Source organism: Psittacula echo, assembly GCF_963264785.1.
Source record: "Psittacula echo genome assembly, chromosome: Z".
Classification (NCBI taxonomy): domain Eukaryota; kingdom Metazoa; phylum Chordata; class Aves; order Psittaciformes; family Psittacidae; genus Psittacula; species Psittacula echo.
Window position 1 is genome coordinate 87,178,853 of NC_137742.1, and position 22,845 is coordinate 87,201,697.

Sequence of the window (22,845 nt, forward strand, 5' to 3'; positions counted from 1 at the left end):
TGAGAGAGCTGGGTCTCTTTAGTTTGGAAAAGAGGAGACTGAGGGGTGACCTCATTAACGTTTATAAATATATAAAGGGGGAGTGTCACGAGGATGGAGCCAGGCTCTTCTCGGTGACAACCAATGGTAAGACAAGGGGTAGTGGGCTCAAACTGGAGCACAAGAGGTTCCACTTAAATTTGAGAAGAAACTTCTTCTCAGTGAGAGTAACGGAACACTGGAACAGGCTGCCCAGGGGGGTTGTGGAGTCTCCTTCTCTGGAGACATTCAAAACCCGCCTGGACACATTCCTGTGTAACCTCATCTAGGTGTTCCTGCTCTGGCAGGGGGATTGGACTGGATGATCTTTTGAGGTCCCTTCCATTTCCTAATATTCTGTGATTCTGTGATGTGGGTCTGTTGTGCACTGCAGCAGGTTCACCCAAGTCAGTGTCTATGGGGAAAGTCTGGTTGATCTGATTTAGCTGTAGTCACACAGGGAATTCAAAACTGACTTCAAAACACTCAGTCATCAATTCCTGGCTTTTCTAACACAGAACTGTTCAGATCGTGTTCTTGGGCACAGTGTTTCTTCATCTCTGGCAAAGCAGATTTCTAATGCAGATGAGGAGATTTCAAGTTGTAACATGTAGTTCCAAGTTGAAGCACTACATTCCTAGGTTGCTTATTTTAACCTGGTGATCTTGCAACCATTTGATTCTTCTATGATTTTGTTTTGTATAATAAAATATACTCTTGACATACCTAAGGTAACTAATTTTTTCCATAGTGAAGACAAGGTAAGAACAATGTTTTTTGACAGCCATTTAAGGAATGATATGCTTGTCTTAAGCACTATTGCTTTTGATTCATGACTAATTTCTCTATAAGGGTGCATGTGACCTGTTTATATTTGCATTTAGTTAATGCTATGTGAAGTCAAATGTGGACAAGTGTTGTCACCTGCCTTTAATACCCTTCTTATTTGGATGGTTGTTCATGGGTTTCTTTAAATGCTGTCTATCTGCAATAGGGTTTGGAATTCAGGTTTATTTATAGAAAGTATGAAGAGGGATGAGCCTTTGAGAAGTTACACTCTGTATTCCCCCTTTGTTTCAGTGTTCTGTATAATTTTAAATGCAAAACAAGGCCTCAGAGAGCAGGAGCAATGAAATATCTTGGCAGGAAGCCACAGAGGTTTCAGTCCCTGAAACACTGCTAGTGCTAGGTGTGCCAGTGCACATGGAATACTTTTGTATTCCATGAAATAAAACCTGTATCAGTGGCATTTTGATATCATTGTTTTGGATCTGACTGTCTTCTGACGGTAACTATTTGGGCAAAGGAGAATTCTACAAGATACTGTGTTGAATGCCAGTGAAGCACAAAAATTGAAGCATGAAATCAGACTCTACAACTCAGAGTTATAAAGCAGGTATGTTTATTACGGTGCCAGGTGCAAGGGGGATCGCTCCTCCTAACTTGCACACTGAGGGGTTAAGCAAGCAGATATTTATTACACACAAACATACATATTCATTAGGTTCCCTAGAGTTCGGCAGGGATAGTACAATTAGTTTAGGTACTCATTATCATAAGTCTCCTCCCTTTTGGTGCTTGCGCACTGCCCTCCAATGGCTGTGGGTAGGGGTCTTCCAGTTGAAGTAAGTAGTCTTCTTCATGTGGGCAGCGGTTTTCAAGATGAAGCAAGCAGTCTTCCTCAGGTCGCACTTTTCACCTTTGGCACAGTTGAATGCCCCAGTAATCACAAATTAGCTGAAACCAGCAGTATCTGCAAGTTTCTGATAGCTGGCAAAGATTTAAAACTGTGACAGTCTACAAACTTTATTGCCTCCCAAGCTAGCCGATGTTTGGGAGTCACTGTCTGCAAACTAACTGATAATTAGAAGGATGGTAAGAAATACTTCACTCATTAGAAGGATGAAAAGAAACGATTCACTCTTGTTAGTAAGACTACTAAATTCTGTTATCACTTCCTGTGAAGTCACGCAACTAACTTGTATTTTCTCAGTCACTGTCAAAAATAATTCAGAGTTTGATACTAACATTAAACATGAGAAAGGTTGGAATCATTAGTTTTGCGTGAAATATATTAAAATGGAAGCAAATACATTATGTATGTCTCCAGATTGCTTCCAAATCTTTTCAAGTTGTTACATCAAAAAAGTATATTTTCCGTGGAACTAATCTGTAAACTCTGGGGATTAGGGTAAGATCTGTTTTACTTGTGTCTAGAGCACTCAGCAGGTTTCATACTACAAACTCTGTGATTCTACAGTAAACTAAACACATGTATGTTCTGTTGTTAGTAATTTGTGTTATATGCTGAGTATAATTACTTCAAATGTGAAGATGTATTAAGGTCAGCATTTTGTTCAGGAATTTGTAGTTTTGGAGTTTACTTCGTGTTTTGTGTCCAGGACAATAGTACATGTGTGGGTCTACTTCGTGTTTCCCAGATTTCTACCACTTGAAAAAACAGAAGTTGTAGGGTTTTTTTGTTATTATGCTTTAAATAATTGCAGTTAATAAATGGCAATGAACTTGTTTTTCAGTCACCCAGCATGGGCACCCTGATGGGGGTGTATTTACCATGCATGCAGAATATCTTCGGGGTTATTCTCTTCCTTCGACTGACCTGGATGGTGGGAATGGCTGGAGTTCTTCAGTCCTTCCTGATAGTATTACTTTGCTGCTGTTGTGTAAGTATATAGGTAAAATAATGCATGAGACATAACCTCTGTGAAACTATTGAGAAATTTGGAGAGGCTGCATTGTAGATACATGTGTAAAGAAAAGCCAGAATTATGCTAGTCACTTAGGCTATGTTTGTAGCCATGTGTTTCCCCTAGTATTTCTGAACTGACAAACTGTGTCTAGTGCAGGTGCAATCTTGAAGCTAGTGTTTGTTCAGCAGACAGCTGTTTTCTGTGCCTGTCCCAGGTTATGGCTGCCTGCTTTGCTGGAATCTCAGATCTGCATATGGGGGGACACCTGCACTCTCTTGTCTTCCTGTGTCTGCAGACACGTTACTTGACCTGATAAAGCAGTGGTCATCTCTCAGGCAAAAATCTCAACAGCTTGATGATTAAATTCCTGCTGCCCTTATTTGCTTTCAGATAATGACCTGTCAAGGCAGAATACATAGAAATATTGTATCCTATGTGCAGTGGCAGCTTTAATCTATCAAGAAATCGGTTTTAAAAATGTTGTTGACACAATTGCTTAATTTTCCTTGTTTTCCCCAGACTATGCTGACTACCATATCAATGAGTGCTATTGCCACAAATGGTGTTGTTCCAGGTAAGTATAGTTAGCAAACCTCTCATTTGTGTTTAAAAAATAAAAAGTTCCTATAAGCTGTTAGTATGATTTTATTCCAGAGAAATTTGCTAAAGCCAGGATAAAAAGCCAAATTCATATCTAGTATTTCTTCTTCTTATCAATTAAGCTAAAGATTAATTTATTTGGTCTTTAGTTACCCCTGTGCTAAGAGAAAGATATTTGAATTGACCCTCCCTCTCCAAAACAGATACACAGTCTGATTTTGTTGTATTCTTGTGAATATTTTACAATTTATGGCAATAAATCAATGATAATTTTACTCTCACTTTTCTTGTTTCATAGCTGGTGGCTCCTACTTCATGATATCTAGGTCATTGGGCCCAGAGTTTGGTGGAGCTGTAGGGCTGTGCTTTTATCTGGGAACAACATTTGCAGGAGCCATGTATATCCTTGGTGCCATTGAGATTTTATTGGTGAGTAGTACTGGAGAAGTCCTGCTTTTAGGACTTTCTATATGCTTTTTAGCATGCAGAAAATGCCCCAGTATTCTTGGCCCATGTTTGTATACACATTTCTGGGTAGAGACCAGAAGATCCCTGGTTTCTTGGTGTCTAATTCTGTACTGCTACTGCTTCCCTTTGAATGCTGCGTGTTCTGTGAGTATCCAGAATGGAAGCTCTTCTGAAAACATAGATGGAAGTAGGAATGAATCAGACACATGCTCATCACTGATAAAGTTGGCGCAGTTGTACAATGGAAATAGAATGGGCCATTATATAACCCTTGACTTTTTGTATAAACTGAAGGTTTCAGGTGAAGAGCATGTTGCAAATTGGGAAGTGATTTATATTTCCAGTATAGGTACAAGATCACTATGGTAATATAGAGGTCTGTTCCCATGTTCCTTCAGCTTGCTTTCTTCTTCTTTCAGACATATATTGTACCACAAGCAGCAATTTTTCATCCATCTGGTGCCCATGATGCATCCAGCGCTATGCTGAACAACATGAGGGTGTATGGCACTGTATTCCTCATCCTGATGGCAGTGGTGGTCTTTGTGGGTGTGAAATACGTAAACAAGTTTGCTTCCCTCTTCTTGGCCTGTGTAGTAATATCTATACTGTCCATTTATGCTGGAGCGATCAAGTCCATCTTTGATCCACCTGAATTTCCGTGAGTAGTATTTCTGGATGGGGATATAAGTTTGCGTGCAGGTCTGGAGCGTCAGGTTCAGTAGAAGTTACTTAAAACTTGTGCCTCATACCTTTTTTGTGAATTACTTCTGATTTTTTTTAGCTGTATATAGTGACAGTGGTCATCTTCTTCATGCAGAGCTCATGGAATAGATGTTTTGTAGGCTAAAATGAATGCGTGGTTACACTCTTTAACTGTTTTGGTAGAAAGAAGTCTTGTGGTGAGTAATTGGATTGATGGAGGCTGACATTTCTCTGCTTCCTGTGAAGACAGTCCAGTACCTTAGCCTACAGCTGTTGAGTTACATTTTAGCAAGAATTTTGCACAGTTATTTATGGCAGGCAGTAGGAAGCAGTTTGGCAGGTCTGTTTTCCGCAGGCCAGTCAGACATGAATGATGTGCTGCCTTCGTGGTTGGAAACTGTGGTGGTGTGATGAGGCTGCTTGCTGAGAAATAGGGTATCTCTTAGGGGAGGTGTGATGGTGGGGCCGTGCTGAGGCCCCAGGAAAACTTCCTCTTGGTCTGGAAGTAGATTATTCTGCTGTGTGAGCAGTCCTGCTCTGAACACAATACGTGCTTCTTGGCATGTATATTAAACATATAATAGGATTTCTTAAACTCAGAGCAGTAATGTGGATACATGTGTTTTACCAGAAATGCAAACAGTATTTCCTGATACTGCTGACAAGAGATGAATGGAATGGAAATAGAGGAGTCGAGTCTGTGTAATTATTCACATCTTAAAATGTTGTGACCATAACTAAGTACTTGCAGCCCTCAAGGGCTCCCTTTAGGTATTATGGGCCCGTTGATTATAATGTTTTATAACATTGGCAGGTTTACAGCAGTAAAAATAAAACAATGTCTCTACCTCCCCCTTATTATCTCTTGGATTGTTCTTGAATGGCCTCCCTATCTTTCTTTGTTGGGCTATATTTCTTTCTCTGGAGAAACTAGTACAACTTCTAGTTACTCACTGAAGTAACTAGACATTGTACTTATTTTTAATTCTGGAGGGGAAAGCTTCTTTGAAGTTACAGTTCACAGTCCTGCAAACCCTACAGAAATGGCTCCATCTCTTCCATTTTTCCTGGCTTTATTGATTGATAACATGTGTGAAACAATTAAACTTATTAAAATGAAAGAAACAGTTATTTTATTTTTTTTCCTGTGAGTGTTTCCTGGCACTGGGAAGAGAAATTGAATGAACTTTGAGTGGTAGCAAGCTGTTAAGTTACATCACCCAAGCTGTTAGGTTTTATCACCATGTCTTGTGGAACCATCTTTGGAGAACTGGATTAAAATTTTTCAGTGCTGGAACAAACTATGTTTGTGATGAGGTCAGGCACAACAGGCACTGGAGGATTTTTAGGAACTATGCACAGTATCTTCCGACAAGAAGAACCTTTGCTTATTGTGATTGAAATGTGTGTTCCTGTGTCTGAAGCTAAAATGTCAGGTCATTTGAATGCTACTCTACAGAAACTGGGGAAATGTGATTTCTAATGTCTTTAGACTTTCTATATATCTAGGAATTTGAATCCTACTATTCACAGCTTTTCCACTCCAGTAGTTCTGTTTAACTCGGGGGGATGGTGGGGTGGGAGAAGGGAAGTATGTGCGTGGGGTGTGGAGGGGAGGGAAAGTGACCTAATCTTTCCCTTTCAAAGTAAATTTACCAAATTCAATAAATCACACTGATGTAGCTTTTTATACCTCTCTCAAAATAGTTGGGTAAGTGGCTTTATACTTCTGACCCTTAAGGGAAACAGTCACACAGTCTTTGTCCTGCTACCACCATCTTTTTGAAGCTGCTGTACTTAGCAGGCTAGAGCCACTTGAGGTTTCCACAGTACAAATGAAGAATTATGTGAAGGGTGGATTTCATTTTGTAGTAACACTGGTTTCCATGCTTTCCTTCCAGTATTTGCATGCTGGGCAACAGGACATTGTCAAGAGACCAGTTTGATGTTTGTGCCAAAACCGTAGTGAAGGATAACATTACTGTGGCCTCTAAGCTTTGGGAGCTGTTCTGCCATAGCACAAACTTAACCACTGAGAACTGTGATGAATATTTCCTAATGAACAATGTATCAGAGATAGCAGGAATTCCAGGAGCTGCTAGTGGCATTTTGAAAGGTATGATAGAGTGTTTCTTTACCCTCTTAAGGAGGAGACATGCTGAGCAGTTGAAATGGGTTGAACTCTGTTCCCTGCTGTTTAAGTAAGAGATTGAAGAAATGTGATTACAGTGAAGAAAATTATCTTCGATAAAGAAAACCAGTCTTACTATCTTTAAAAAATGTACATGGCATTTTTGTCCAGATACAGGACTTGTCTGCTGTGAAATTGATTAAATTTGCCTTCTACATCTCATAATTTCAGCAGAAAGTTAGCTGTGATTATGAGCTAGACTAACATGTTGGTAAAGTTTTTCCAAACTCTGTCTAGCTGTGACTCTCAATTTTAGACAGGTTAAGATTATGTCCTGAAAGATGAGAGTACTTGTACACCAGTAATGTAATTCCTGCTCCTGAATTTATCATTTGAAAGTGTTCATTATTGACATCAACTTCAGAGAACAGTTGCTTTGTGTAGGTGCTGAATGTCTAAGGTTCCCCTTTTCACAGGAATCACTAGTCTAGTTTCTAAAGCAGACTTGGTGAATTTTCAAAGGCCAACCATGTAATTCTGTAATTCTTCTGCTGTCTAAAGAGCAAATCTGTTTATATCTAGAAAGCTGGTCACTATTGCTTTGGATTCTCTGATCTGTGGTGGGTATGGTTCATTAAAAATATTCAGTGTATTTCTTAGGATTAAAATAGGTATGAAGCTAAAAGAATGTTGCATCTAGTAATATTAAAGGATAAAAAGTGCTTATGCTTTTCTAGGCTATTCATACATATTTATTGGTTTTGTTACAGATTCCCTTGAAAGCATGCAAAATAAATTTTCTTTGACATGCCTTTTTTTTGTGTTGATCACTGAATTGCATTTGTAATGCTCAGTTGTAGACCATTATAATGAGAACAGGTTTGAACTGAACCATGCTTTTCTTTTCTGTGGTGTGGTGATAACACTGAAGACAACTTGTGGAGCAATTACTTGGAGAAAGGAGAGATACTGGAGAAAGCGCATCACCCATCTGTGGATGTGGCAGGCCAAAAGAACAATCTCCATCTGTATGTGCTTTCAGACATAGCTACTTCATTCATGGTGCTGGTTGGCATCTTCTTCCCTTCAGTGACCGGTGAGAATGCTGGGATGAGAGGGCATCACAGGGCTGTGAGCTTTCTTCTCTCCCATGATCTTATGTTCAAAATGTATTTTCAGGTATCATGGCTGGTTCAAACAGGTCAGGGGACCTCAAAGATGCACAGAAATCCATTCCCGTTGGAACAATTCTTGCTATTATCACCACATCACTAGTCTGTATCCTTTTAAAATTAGAGTCCTGGCATGTTGTGAGTGACTGGGGTGAATGACTGTGTATCCCATTTGTGAAACAGCCTTCAGGTGGCTAAATTATCAGATTGGACACTGAGGAATAAAAAACAACAGTCCTTGAGCTGAAGGCATTAGAATTATTATCCTGCTGTTTTCCATTCCCACAGTTTGCGTTAGGGTAATTGTTTTCTTCTTTTGCCTTTGCATTGCTTTTCTTTGCAATGATCTATTCACTTTGCAGTGATCTATGGCTTTCCAGGCTGGTGGAATACAGGTATGTATTTTGTTAGGATGCAGTGGACCATTAAGATGAGGAATGTAAGAGATCATAAATTTCAGGTTCTTTAAAAAACAAACAAAAGCCTTTCAGTTTGAGTGATGTTAAGGAGTATAGGCTTTCTTGAACATTTTAGGGCAAGATAAACTGGAGTTAAGAGATTAGACTAGATGTTTCCCAAGTGGGTTGGAGGGGAGGGTCAGGAGGAAGATTCAGAAATTTCTGTATTTATTTTGAAGTTGGTGAAACAAGACCATCTTAGATCAGTTTATAAGACTGTATTACCTCTCCCCGCCTCAATTTTTAACACATTGATCTGATTTAATGCTATTCCATGATTCTTAGATACATCCTGGCTGGTATGCCTGGAGGTGTTACAAGTGGTCTGCTCAGTATGGAGCTCCATGAAGGAGTGAACGACTCATTGTTTCCTGCCTGTTGCCACTGAGACTAGAACACTTAATCTGCAGAATATGAGGATGTTCTTCATACCAGATTTCTAGGTGCTGAGCATGTGTTCGGAAGAACAGCCTTTGTCACACTTGAAGTTCAGGGCTTAGGACTGCAGGAGCTTTGCTCAGGAAAGACTGTCTTAATCTCTTCTCTCCCGCTAGAGAAAAGATGAAGCCAACATCTTTCAGCTTCATCTAGCTGTTGGTGTCATGATAAACGAGATATAAGTTATCATATTACAATTTATTAACATAGCAGAATAAAAAAAAGGGGGGGTGGGGGGGAGGACAAAAGTCAGTTAATATGAGCTAGGACTTCAGAACTTTGTATGAGCTTTCTGAATAAATCCCACCCAAAGGACAACTCACCAAGATGGGGAGTCCTGAAAATTCTGCTTTTTCAGAGCTGGTTTTCACAAGAACTTAACAAGCTGTAACTCAGGATTCCAGCTTGCTTGTCACAGCTTCTTTGGAGCACAGCCTTTTCCAGATGTTCCTTTGGGAACTGACCTTATACCAGGAAGTCTGCATTTCCCATGGATGTAATCAGTATTAAGACAGGTCACAGATGAAACCCCCAGCTTTAGGGTTGAAATGCTTGTAGTTCAAAACTTCTCTTGTTGGTAACTCTATATGTAGGTGTTAATACGCCACCCAGTGGAAGGCTTACGTGATAACTTTTAGGTGTGATCAGTGTTTACCTTTGCATTACCTTTTATATTTTACAATTGCATTTCAGGGGTAGAGTTTACAAATTAACTATTCATGTAAACTTAAGCTGCAAGGTGAAAAGCTTTACTGTGATGCCAGATCCAAAACCTGAGGTATTGTGTACTCACCAATGCAGCAGTAGTGCAGATTAATAACAAACACAATATTCAAAGACTATTGGTGATGTGAATGCCATCAGAGACCACAAAATGAGAAAGTGCAAGGTAGTGGTTTTCTGTGTGTCCAAAATCTCTTCAAACACAGAAGAAGGATGGAGAAAAGAAAGACACTTAAATAATTTTCTGTTTTATACTAACAGATTAAATTGATGTTTACATATCAAAATATTTCTTCTGGAGTTATCTTCTTTATGGTAACATTTAACATTTTTTTTTTAAAAAATGAAATTTAGAATAAAAAACTGTATCACTTTAACATTAGAAGGTATATATGATCAATGAGACATTAATTTAGTCACCACCTTTACGTTCTACTAAAGGAGATGCTGCAGTGCAAATGCACATTTTGAACTTTCCACACTACTTCCTACGGTTGCTTTTATCTGCCATGTCTAATTAAACCATACTTCTTTAACACAATGTCTACTCAAGACTTCAGTTGTGTATTATTGTTTGGAGCCTGCATAGAAGGAGTAGTCCTGAGAGACAAGTAAGTTTTACTGCATTTCTCTTCTCCTTTTTTTGCAGAGGAGGTGTATTCTTCCCCATTTTAGGCCCCTTCAACTTCTAGGAGCCTTCTAAACCATATTTCCATGTAAATTGTAAACAGTGTTTTGGGAATCTGCTTATATTTGATTTGATATTTTCCACCATGGCTCCTTCAGATTTTCTATCCTATGTTTTAATTCCTGCATTTTTTTAAGTGAAAGTGGGAAATTATGTGATCGGAGTTTTATGATACATAATAAAAAAGAAGTTTTCAGATTGTTGAAATCAAACTGCAGACACTTCCTACCTGTGTATCAAAAGTAACTCATATTGTTTCCTACTTTCTATATTTTCTTATCAAGAATATATATAATATTTAAATGACATCTTAAAACAGACCCCAGAAATAAATGCAAGTGTCAAAATGTCTTGCTGTTTCTCTCTGCAGGTATGGCGATGCGGTGAACAGGAACCTAGTGGTGGGCACCCTTTCGTGGCCCTCACCATGGGTCATTGTGATAGGATCCTTCTTCTCTACCTGCGGAGCAGGTTTGCAGAGCCTCACTGGAGCTCCTCGGCTGCTGCAAGCCATAGCAAAGGACAACATCATTCCTTTCCTCTGGGTTTGTACAGCTTAAAAACCACTGCCATCACCAGAGCCATTCTGTACCTAGTAACTAACCAGCTATTTGACTTCATGCTCTTAGAAGTCAGATTTATTTTCCCTAGTTTGCCCAGCACTGAAGTGAAGGTCAATATTTTTTGTTTTAATACTTTGTTTTCTTTCGTTAAAAACTAGGAATATTTTTAAAGGAGTTTGAATAGACATATGTAGTAATTTTATGAACAAAATTAGCATCTAATTCAGTGAAGCACAGGAAGTCTTTAGAATAATGTGACTTGTTGCTCTAGAATCAGAAGTATGTGGGAAAATTGCTATTGTTTTCTAAAATGTAATTTTCTTTTTTTCATTATAACCATATGCAGTACTTGGAAGATACATTATTGTTTCTGTTTCTTCAGGTTTTTGGTCACGGAAAAGCAAATGGTGAACCGACATGGGCTCTTTTGTTAACAGCACTGATTGCAGAGCTAGGAATCCTTATTGCTTCACTTGACATGGTGGCTCCAATTCTCTCAATGTAAGAAACAGGCAGGTTGCTACTTAAGGGGGGAAGAGTGGTAATCTTGAGTTTTGCTAATTTGATTGTCCTTCAGAACCATATTCTGGAACCTGAGTTCCACTTTTATTATTTCTGTGAATTCTCTGACTTCAGGCTCTCTATATAAATCTACTTGTTTCTGCTCTGGAGTATTATGTGAATAAACATGTTTTAGTATATTGCTATTTTGTTAGTGAAAATGTAATTTTTATAACAGAACAAAAATAGCATTGATATTGTGGATAGATCTAACTTGTTTTAACTACTGTGTACTGATAGTTCAGGCTAGTAAAAATCAGAGATAGGCACACATAACAGGGCAGCTGTATTTTGACTGTAAATCATTCACATGATTGTAATATGTGGCAGAATCTGTAAATGTGCGTGCTAAAAGGTTTTGCCATTTTTTGCTCCTGCAGGTTTTTCTTGATGTGTTACCTCTTTGTTAATCTAGCATGTGCAGTACAAACTCTTCTTCGAACTCCAAACTGGCGGCCTCGATTTAAATACTACCACTGGTAAGCAAAAGGTTGGCACAGCACACTCAATGCCTAGTCTGTAAACTGCAGTGGAGGTTTCAGAAGAGCCCTCTCCATGAGGGTTGTGGGCATCTTTTATTGCTTTAGGTATCAGCTCTAGAAAAGAGTAGTGTACTCTAGATTTATTTGTAGTGGACCAGACCAAGGTATTTAATGGCATAAGAGTTTAATTTCAACAAGACACTTTAAAACTATTGGGGACTGGGGAGATTCATTGGAAGCTTTACTTCCACTGCTGGTTCAGAACAGACAATTTAAAATAAAAAGCAAGGGAATAATTGACTTGTTTTTAAGCTTTTCTACACTACTTCTTACTGGCATCTTTGTCTTTTGTTTTAGGGCACTCTCATTTTTAGGCATGAGTATTTGCCTAGCACTGATGTTCATTTCATCTTGGTATTACGCTTTGGTAGCTATGCTTATTGCAGGCATGATTTACAAGTACATTGAATACCAAGGGTAAGTATTGACTGGATAGAAAAGAGCAGGAAGGAGACTGGGTCAATTTTTTAATGAATTATCTCTGGCTTTCACATTTGGAGAAGAATTTCTCCAGAGATACAACTTTCAGGTTTTTTTCTTTTTTTTTTTTTGTTTTTTTTTTTTTGTTTTTTTTAATTATTTCACTGTGTCAGCTAAACAAAAGCCCTTAAAGATGTTTGGTGACACTTGAGAGTCACAGGAAGCAGAAACTTGGTTGGGATCTATCCTTCTGCTGTCTGTCATGTGTAAATCTGGCCCAGAACAGCTGAAGGCAGCCATCTTACTCCAGTTGATTTGGTGCAAAGGTCTGTCTACAATAGTCCTAAAAAAGCTGAATCTGCAGATTATGTTGCCTGAGGTAGTTAATATCTGATGGACTCAGGCTGTAGTGTATGGCTGTGTAATGTAACTTTAGCAGTCAGGTATTGACATGCCTGAAGTTTATATAGGCTTGGGAAGCCTTCTCTGTAGTGGAGTGTTGCTTGCAAATGAAGCACATTTGACTTTAAGATTTGAATTTTCTCATGTGATTTGTTGTATCATGGACATACATGTACAAATGATAAATACATGCGTGATGCATGCTTTTAATCTTATTACAAGGTAATGATTTCTCTGTAGCATGACTGTAATTGTGCAATTAACCACTCATGAATCTGTATGTTGGCTAAACTGTGTGTTCTTTCCAGGGCGGAAAAGGAATGGGGTGATGGGATCCGAGGTCTTTCACTCAGCGCAGCAAGATACGCCTTACTCAGACTAGAGGAGGGCCCTCCACATACAAAGAACTGGAGGTACTCATTTTGGTTTAATAACATCTACTGTCATGATTATCTACTTACACTTTGGGAATAAACTGGACTCCAACCAAGATGCTTTTGGTCTGTATGTATGAATTGAAATGCTCAGGATATTTAAAAACAAGAAGTTGAGCCTGCGGTAGGCTACTCTGTCGCTGCCCAGGCTCAATTGTGCAGCCCCTGAGTTGGCAGAGCTTTTGTTTCTTTAATCGGACTCTGAACTAGTGAAATCAGAAGTGGAACTTGGGGAAACTGTGAAGTTCTCAGGGTACGGAGGTCCAGATGCCCATGGTAATTCGCACTGTGGACACAGAGAAGTCACTGCTATAAATCTAGGATTAAAAACCAGAGCAGTGGTCAACATTTGTCCCTGTGGCTTTGTGTGTAGATCAGGTGGGCAAGCACCTTCCTCTTGGTTATGCATCATACAATTCTTAGGCTCTGAGGAAAAGGACTAGGAATCTAACAAAGAGAGTTTATAAATGTTTTTATAGTTGCTCAACCTTAGCTTAAGACAGAAAATAACTTAATTGATGTGTGGCAGCACCTGAATGAAAATACTCATGTTTCCCAATTGCTTGGCACAAGGATCCAGATAGCTGTGGAAGCATAGGCCAGTAGTACTTAAAAGAGCCTTGAAAATCAGCCACTTAAATAAAACACTAATGTAAGCCTCTTAAGTACATGAATGAGTTTTATGACTGTCAAAACAATGCAGCAAAAGAATTCCCTCAATGCTCCTGATCTGCTTTGAATCTAGAGAAATAAAATATTAAATAAAACCCTTCTAGTGTGTGATATGCGGGAAGAATGTGCTGTTTCAGGGTTAATATTTAAGCACAGTTAAAGGGATGAGAGAGGCAGTTGTTTTAGAAGTGTTTTTGTTAAAGTCTTAGTGAAAAATAAATTCCCTTGTTTTATTTTCTCCAGGCCTCAGCTGCTGGTGCTTCTGAAACTTGATGAAGATTTGCATGTAAAATACCCTAGATTGTTAACATTTGCATCCCAGCTGAAGGCTGGTAAAGGTTTGACTATCATAGGGTCGGTGATCCAAGGGAATTTCTTGGAAACTTATGGAGAAGCTCAGGCTGCTGAACAGGTCAGTGTCTTAAATTCTTTAAAGTAAAAAGGGGTGAGTGGGCAGATAACTTAAAGGTTTCCATGTAATCATACTTGGAAAAAAGTGTATCCCAGGAAATACAGGACTAGTGGAGTAGTGCAGCGGCAGTTCAGGAATGGGCTAGCAAACATGCTTTGGCTGCTGCTTGTGACTTTGGGAATATAAATGATCAATTTTTGCAACTTGTGTAAACAGCCTTACTGCATAGAACTTTATTCATTGATTAGAAATATTGAGTGTGGAAGTTTAGGTATGCTGATCAGTGGAGGGAGGGGGACTGGTTAGATTTCTGAACATACCAAGAAACATTTCAGTAACTGTCAGTTATTACACACTAGCAAATGTGCTGTGTCTCTTCCATCATGGTAATAGATTTCTTCAAAAAAGCATCAAAGGATGTTCCTGAAAATATATTAATAAATAGTTTAATATTCCTTGCTGTGCAAATGTGATATCATAGCCCTGTTTACATAGTATCAGCACATCATTGTTTTCTTCCCTAGAGGCTTTTTATACAGGAAAACTGTTATAAGGAGAAAACTAATTCATAAGCCTATGTGTTGACCAAGTTTGTTTAGTTTTTAAACAAATAAAGAGTGTGGTATTCCTGATAGGTTTGGTGCTTATATTTGTAAATTGAATATAATAACACAGCATGTGACATAGGAATCTGAAACTGGAAATCCAAATGAAGTTAGTTGACCTTGGGTTTGAAAGGTATTTTACGATTAGAAAATGGAAAGTGAGATAGTAACACAGATATCACTAACTACTACTATGAATAAGAGAACTAAGAAACCCGTATCTTAATCTGTTAGAAATAACTATGTTTGGAAGGGAACTGTGTGTGTTTTGAGCAAGTATTATACACAATTAGTGGGTATTTTCTCTTCTGTTTTATTAAGTAAAGCACTCACGCATAACTTTGCTTTGAAAAGTGTTTTACCTATGGATGTGTGAACCAGGAATTTACACTGTAATCACATGATAGAGAAACACAAAGTGTTCCTTTTGGTTGTGAGGTTTTTCCTTGTCTGTCTTTCAGACTATTAAGAATATGATGGACATTGAGAAGGTGAAAGGTTTTTGTCAGGTAGTTGTAGCAAATAAAGTTCGGGAAGGAATTGCCCACTTGATCCAGTCCTGTGGACTAGGTGGCATGAAACATAACACCGTCGTTTTGGGATGGCCATATGGCTGGAGACAAAGTGAAGATCCAAGGTCATGGAAGACATTTATAGGTGAGCTTTGCAGGTTCTGTGTGATCAAATAGTGTGAGGAGAGATGTTTATTACACACCTGACACACAAAGAGGGTTTTAAGAGAATCCTTGTGAAATTTGTTTTGGTTTTTTGGTGGGTTTTGGGGTTTTTTTTCAGTATTGATTGTGAAGTAGATAATTTCTCACAAAACTGTTCTGTTTGGAATGCCACTTCTTGGATGTAAAAGACTTATGAAAGATCCTCAAAGATTAATCTAGCAGCTAAAATTGATCTGTCTAATGAATGGTTAAAAAGTTAAAGACTGTTTTAATGGCAAACTATAATTTGTTTCCCAGATAATCTGTCTTTTCACTGGTCCTAACTTGTCCATCTCTCTTCACTACTGCAGCCAGTGTTTTCCTTGCCTGTACCTCTCTCCTTCTCTTGTGGTCCAGTTCCTTAACACAGTCAGATTAGAACAGAGCAGATGCTTTCTCCTCATCTTTAGCTTTGGAGATTGCTGCTTTTCTTTCAAACACGAAACAGGGCTTGGTTCCTGTAAGTCTGCTTTATCTGGGCTTTGTCCTTTGGTCTGACCTGTCTCTGTAAGCCTTGCTGTACCTACTTTATGTAAGTGATGACTTTTAAGGTTTGCTGACATTTACTTAGTAACTGGTTTGTTTGTTTAGGACCATAGATCACTGTTGCAGATTTTGAAGTAACTGTCTGTCCTTCCTCTATTGGGCAGGTACTGTTCGCTGCACTACTGCAGCTCATCTGGCTCTGTTAGTTCCCAAAAATGTGTCTTTCTACCCCAGCAACCATGAGCGTTACAATGAAGGCAACATTGATGTGTGGTGGATTGTGCACGATGGAGGCATGTTGATGTTGCTTCCTTTTCTTCTCAAACAGCACAAAGTAAGGAGCTAGCCAAAGAATATCACCCAACTATTTCTCTGAGTGTTAAAGAAACAAGGTCCAGTGGTAGAGACTGTATTGATAAATGAGAGTGGATGTATTGGTAAGTTTCTGTCTCTTGGAGCAAAATACTGGTTCAAATACTAAAGAGTTTGTGTTCCCTCACCAGGTTTGGAGAAAATGCAAAATGAGGATTTTTACTGTAGCTCAGATGGATGATAACAGCATCCAGATGAAGAAGGACTTGGCTACTTTCCTCTATCAACTCCGAATAGAGGCAGAGGTAGAGGTGGTAGAAATGGTAAGGAATTTGAGCCTGGTTTTCCCTTAATGATGCAAATGGTGGTACTTGGTTCTGACTTGATTACAAGCACAGTATTTTTTTTGTATTTCTGCAGCACAATAGTGATATCTCAGCATATACTTATGAGAGAACTCTTATGATGGAACAGAGATCTCAGATGCTGAGGCAAATGAGGCTGACGAAAACAGAGAGGGAAAGGGAGGTATGTCATTTGTAGTTTATTGCTATGGACTGCTGAGGTGGATGACACAAAGTGCCTTCCTAGTAGTGTTTTATATAGCTGCTGCTTAATTTTAACTCCTATGTTCTAAAGATGTAAGGAAATACTTTTACTGTAGCTTTTTTTTTCCTTGAATTGCTCATAGTTGTTGAATAGTCTGGCTGTACTTGCAGAACTGTGATAGAAATTATTTGTTTTGGGGCAAAACAATGGCAGCATATACACTACAGAAAGAGTATGTGTTCCCCTTTGCAATGTAAATGACACTTTGATGACTTGAGGATGCAAGTCTCAACCGCTTCTTGACCCTGTTGCTTTATATGGGATGTTTGGGGTTTGTCTCAATTTATAGCATATCCTGTTTTTCTATGGAAGATTTTATTCCAGTTTGGACTGACAGGACATGTAGTGATGACAGGTGCAGGTGATCTAATATTTCTGCATATGTTTGTCCAACTTTTTTGTTGTAGGTCTTGAGTCAGACTTGTCCATTGTTTCAGACCATGTCGTGATGTGAGCTAGACTGTTTCTCTTTCTTGTATAGCTACAGGCCTCTGTTAGTCCCAATTCTGCATGGCTCATACCCATCAAAACTGCTGAAAGTCGGTTTGGTGTGCAGGATCACTGGCTAGGGCAGATGCCTGGTATCAGAACCAGGGAATGTAAAATAAAATCTCTGAGTTTATGCTGTCATTCATGTGCCCTCTAGGCTCAGCTGGTAAAGGACAGACATTCAGTGGCACGTCTGGAAAGCCTCTACTCAGATGAAGAAGATGAGACAGAACCAGTTCCTGAGAACATCCAGATGACCTGGACGAAAGAGAAATGTGACGCTGAGAAGCGGAACCGAGGCAGTGCTGTGGGAAGCTTTAGAGATCTCATCAGCATTAAGCCGTGAGTCTTGTCTAAGTCAACAGCTTGCATCTCCTGAAAATCCTGCTGTGCTGTGCGTTTGTCTCCCAGTCCTTGGTTTAGACTTGCACAATAAACATTGGGACCCGACTACTGAAGACAGCAGTTAGCCTCCTGAGAAGTCTATAACCAATTAAATGTGTCACACATCTCTCAATATTTTGCTTGGTATAGTCAAATTCTTTTGTAACTTTCCTCCTGTCTCCCACATACTTCAACAAAACACACATTTTAATACCAGACTGCTAATTTCACTGATCTAATCAGAATTAAAAAATAAGACTGATGATTTCAGTATCTAATGCATAGTGCAGGTGTTTAACAGAGCAGGGAAGCAGCTGTGGAGATAGTGATGAATGACTAGAACAGAGTCTGTATGTGGCACAACCCTCCAAGACAGACTTGCTGTTGAAGGAGTACTGACATGTAACAACAGCTGTAGCTGTGTATGTCCTATGAAGAGCTGGAAGGAAAAGTGTGTTTTGGCTTTGCATAAAAATGTGTGAATCTCCTTGACCTCTTCAGTGTACCACATCTTACATGAAGAGTTCACACAGTCAGTTATGCAATCTCAGCAAAGTTCCAGATTTTTCTTCCTAATAAATCAGTGAGAATTCAAATCTGTTGTAGGATGAATCATACTGTAGAAATTCTGCTGAATTTGGTGTTAACTGCCTGTACTTTTTCCTCTTCCATGCTTTCAGAGAGTGGGAAAACTTGTAAGTTTGTTATTTAACTTAGAAATACATTAAGATGGTTGAGAGGGAGGACTTCATTTTCTCAACTAAAAGTAGGAAAACTATGTGTAATTATGAAAGGAAAGAAAAGGAGTTAGAGCTGAGCAGTCTTAGCAGTGTTTTTAAAGGGAGTAGAGTTAGCCACTTAAGCCAAGTATCATAAACAGCACATAACTACAGGAGCTGTCCTGACAGGAACTAAGTCAGGATACAAAACAATTACAAGTCTGAACCTGTTTTATTAAGCAGAGTATGACACAAGAAGTGGGAAACATTACTCATTTAGAGAAGTCTTGTTTCACAATATTGCTATGATGTTATTTCTGGCAGTTTCTGGGCACTAAAGAAAACCCTTTCATACAGCCTACACTTTCAAATTGCTGGGAAGGGTCAGAGATACCAATTATAAATGTCACTTTAGGGAATACCAAACCTTTAGTTTTCAATTCCTTTTCCAAAACTATATAAAGTTAATGACAGCACATTGCTTTTGCTGCTGGTTTCTTCCTCACTTCTTGTAAACATAATCTGGCCTCTGTGTTGTCCCTTGCTTTCTGAAGCTGATGTGAAGACAGAGAATGCCCTTGCCCTAAACTAAATAAGAACATGAAATAATGGAGAGGCAATTAACAGTGGGTAAACTGTGCTGTTAGTGTTATTCTTACCATTGCATCTTCTATTTTCTGTCTGTATAAGTATTTGTTTGCAAACCTAAGTGTTCAGAAGAGTAACAAGGTTACTAAAATCTTCCATAAAGCTGAATTAACAAAAACTATAAATTTGTATTTGATTAGTTTCTACTAATACTTGTTTTTAATATGTTAAAATGAAGAAAAAACCCCCAAACAAACAAGTACATTCTCCCTTTGATGAATCTATTTCTGTATAGTTTTTCCTTTTACCTTACCAAAATAATGGTTGATTTCCTGGAGGAAGGAAACATTCCCTGGCTCAAAATCCCTGAAAGATACTTTCCACTTCTGTTCCTGCATGATTGAGTGTTATTTTGTGATAATATCTTCTGAATAATAAATCCTGTTGCCTCTCCTAGCCTGGATTCTTAAGGAGCAGAGGCTTTTGAGGTCATGCTGCACTTATTCCCTTCTCCTATAACTTTTGAACCAAGTGGCTACTCAAATTTGAAAGCATAATTGAGATTTTAAAGCCACTCGGGTCATCAGTGTTTGTTGTAAATAGCCAGGCAGAGAGGTCGATCAGTGTCCAGCTGAAGGAAAGGCTAGAACCATTGCTGGATACCAAGAGGGCCCTGTCAGGAGGCATACACCCAGCTCTTTGTAGGTTGTGTTGAATTCCATGGATCTGTAAGAAATCAAGCTTTCTCTGGAGTTGTCAACTGCTGTTCAACACAAAAAAACTAGTGCACATGTGCGAAATGTGGGCTCAGCACAGTGGTGCTGGTCTGCTTGGTTCCGATGGATCTCTGAGTTTTTGGTACCAAGTCCAGAGAGGTGCATGGTCTGTGCTGCTGGGGGGAGTGGAGGGATCTGGGGAGGGATGCCTGAAGGGAAGGCTCTGCAATCACAAGCATCCATGGTCAAAGAGCATGTCCCTGTGTGCAGATATGTTTTAACTTATTACATAAGACTCACATCACCTGTGTAAGTCATGCTTCTTGAAGGGCAATGTAACTTCATAAACTGGAGACTTGATCCAGAGACCTTAAAATCCATGGACCAGCTGTACCTGAAGAATGCTGTAAAACCTCTTTTGAACATTCATCATTAAATTTGAAAATATTTAATGTGTGTCAACATGTAATGGGGTATTTAGGAGATTGTAGGTATGCTTGTAGGGGCCTCTAATATTTCCATTTTCAGAGGCACATTTCTAACAGTAAGTCTGAATGTGCTTCTTCTACAGGAACCAGTCTAATGTCCGAAGAATGCACACAGCAGTGAAGCTGAATGAAGTTATTGTAAATAGATCCCATGATGCCAGACTTGTTCTTCTCAACATGCCTGGTCCTCCAAAGAATACTGATGGTGATGAAAACTGTATCCTTTCAGGCAAGGCCTAGACCATAGCCAGGATCTTTCTTTGAATTCATTTTGCCACAAATGCTGTCAAGCTGTAATATGTGACAGTGTCCATTCAGCAGAGGGTACTGGCTTATTGACACTGTTACTGGCTACTGTTACGTAGTAATGGCTAAAGTAAAAGTTGCCACTGGTTGCTCTGGAAGGCTCATAGGTTTAAATTCATTCTTGTCTGTACTCTTACTTGATTGATTTATTAAGTTAAATCTGTTTAATTTAGTTTTCAGTAGTGGATGTAGCAGATGCCTAAGGTGCATTCACAGCAGCCAGCACTCTGGGCAGAGCGATGTCTGAATCCAAGTGAACAGAAGTCCTGAAGGACAGGGCGCATTGCAGGCACAGCTCATGCATCAGAATTTGGGAGCTTAGCTCCAAGTGCAACGCTCTGGTAAGATTAAAATTCAAACCTAAAGTGTTTCAGCACGTAGAGGGATACTTGCACTGTGCCCTGGAGCAAGGTGAGAGCTGAGGGTTGTGATCTAGTGAGCTGGCTGGCACTGCAGTTCTCTGTCCACAGCTGTTCACAGCTGTTCTTCCGCCTTGGTTTGCACTATTAGTGAGGCTTTCACTGGCCTGTGTCAAAAGTGTGTCACAAATCACAGGCTAAGTGATTGGTTTCTCCTAAACCTAGGTAGAAGTAGTAATGCTCTTTCACAACAGTGTGCTGGCTAAAGTAAGGATAAAAATATTCCTCTTAGCATAAGGGAGGTTTAACTGCAGCTGCTATAGTGCAGGAGAGATTTCTACCTTAAGATTATGGGTGAGGATGTTTATTGCTTCACCCTTCCCTGTGGAGGCTGAGCCACTGTGACTGAAGAGCACTCCATGTTCGTGGAATGTGGCTGGGAGGGAGTGTGGCTGTGTAATGTGGTGCACCAGCTTTGCTGCTGGGTGCAGTTTTATGCGGTGGCAGGTTCATTTTGGAGCTATTTGAAACTGGCTTTGTGCAACATGAGGCAGCCCCTGGTCTTGTCTCCCAGAAGATGCCCCTGCGGCCTGCCTGCTGCCAAGACCTTCCCACAGAAGCCGAAGACAGGCTAACCACCGTGTATTTTGGGTGTGATATTCCTGTTGTCCTTGACTTCCCTGAAACAGACATGGAGTTCCTTGAAGTCTTGACAGAGGGTCTGGAGAGAGTACTGCTTGTGAGAGGCGGCGGCCGAGAAGTCATCACAATTTACTCCTGATTTTAATAGAAGCTTCTAATGTTGGTCTACATTTACCATCTTGGTGATAACGGACATTCCAGTTTAAAATGGAGAAGAAAAAAAAGGTCTTTTTGCCTAAGTTTCTCCTCATCCAGTCCTGTCCATTGTCTTTCCGTTTGCAACATACATATCTTTGGGGATTGCAGTCGTCTTGTTATACCATCCAATTAGCAACCTAAGTTAATTGTGAAGATGCCACATTATTAAGTTTCTGCTTTGGTACTCCAGCATTTGTGCATGTAGTTTTAACACTAAACCTATTTTTATTTTTAATCAGCACTGCTAGGTGCAGTATTTTTAGTAACTGTATGTAAAGTTAGGACTTGAAAGCCAGTTAATGTAAAAAGATTTTAAAAGCTTTTTATATTAAGTTTGGGAGCTAGAATAACATTACATAGCAGCTAGTTTCTGCTGAAGTCCAGCTATAAAGCATTTTCTAAGAGCACAGTAAATTGTAAGAGGGGACTGAAAAAGCTTTGTTTTTCTGGGTTTATTTCCAGAACTAAACTCTCAGTATTGGATAAGAATTTATACTTTTATTACATTTATTGATAGAGATTTAAATAAATTATGTTGCAATAGTTGGAATTATGTATGTAGCTTGCTACAAACTGTTGCTTCTGAGACTTGAGGTTCTGTGAGGCCAGAGCCCTATTTATTTTTGTATTTATTTGTCAGAAATATTGGATAAGCAGATGCAGACTGTTTAGGATAGCAGAGATCTCACAATGAATTTTGAATTGGCAGTGGATTGAAGGACCAGTCCTGTGCACTTCTTCCACGCTTTAAATTTCTTGCAGACCATCCATCAAAGTACATTGAGCATGCTGGAGTCCCGTGTGTAGAGCCAGGTGCTTTGCTGCATGCACGGCGGTGGGATTGTGCTTGCACTTGCACAAGCAAAGGGGACCTGCAGCTTCATTGTTTGTTTTATGCCCTTAGATGAAAAAGAAGAAAAGAAAACATGTAGCAACTAATAAGTCTCCAGAGAGTTTATCAAGCCCATTAAGTTGTACTTCATGTACAGAACATCGGTATTTTTTCAATAAAACGTTTCATACACTTTGATCCTATCCTCCATTCTGCGTGCTGTGCCACCTCCCTGAGAGAATACTGTCTGTTCTTCCTTGCACTGTGGCACTGCACTG

At 39.3% G+C, this 22,845-nt stretch overlaps 1 protein-coding gene across 4 annotated transcripts in view; it reads left to right on the forward strand.

The window, feature by feature from the left end:
• SLC12A4 (solute carrier family 12 member 4) overlaps positions 1-22,638 on the forward strand; it is a gene marked incomplete at its 5' end in the record, with an annotated part of 51,594 nt that extends 28,956 nt beyond the window's left edge. For 3 of the 4 annotated variants that reach the window (XM_080638517.1, XM_080638518.1, XM_080638519.1), the window contains 21 exons: positions 2,556-2,702; positions 3,249-3,303; positions 3,628-3,758; positions 4,217-4,458; positions 6,404-6,618; positions 7,565-7,729; positions 7,813-7,911; positions 9,978-10,035; positions 10,483-10,657; positions 11,058-11,176; positions 11,617-11,715; positions 12,076-12,195; positions 12,909-13,013; positions 13,950-14,118; positions 15,185-15,380; positions 16,090-16,259; positions 16,429-16,560; positions 16,658-16,765; positions 17,493-17,677; positions 20,314-20,447; positions 21,585-22,638. In XM_080638517.1, the coding sequence (XP_080494643.1) occupies positions 2,556-2,702; positions 3,249-3,303; positions 3,628-3,758; positions 4,217-4,458; positions 6,404-6,618; positions 7,565-7,729; positions 7,813-7,911; positions 9,978-10,035; positions 10,483-10,657; positions 11,058-11,176; positions 11,617-11,715; positions 12,076-12,195; positions 12,909-13,013; positions 13,950-14,118; positions 15,185-15,380; positions 16,090-16,259; positions 16,429-16,560; positions 16,658-16,765; positions 17,493-17,677; positions 20,314-20,447; positions 21,585-21,676 (2,916 nt within the window). In that variant the 3' untranslated portion in view covers positions 21,677-22,638. The remainder of the gene's footprint in view (positions 1-2,555; positions 2,703-3,248; positions 3,304-3,627; positions 3,759-4,216; positions 4,459-6,403; positions 6,619-7,564; positions 7,730-7,812; positions 7,912-9,977; positions 10,036-10,482; positions 10,658-11,057; positions 11,177-11,616; positions 11,716-12,075; positions 12,196-12,908; positions 13,014-13,949; positions 14,119-15,184; positions 15,381-16,089; positions 16,260-16,428; positions 16,561-16,657; positions 16,766-17,492; positions 17,678-20,313; positions 20,448-21,584) is intronic. The other variant, XM_080638520.1, reaches the window with a different exon arrangement.
• Between the last annotated feature and the right edge of the window lie 207 nt (positions 22,639-22,845).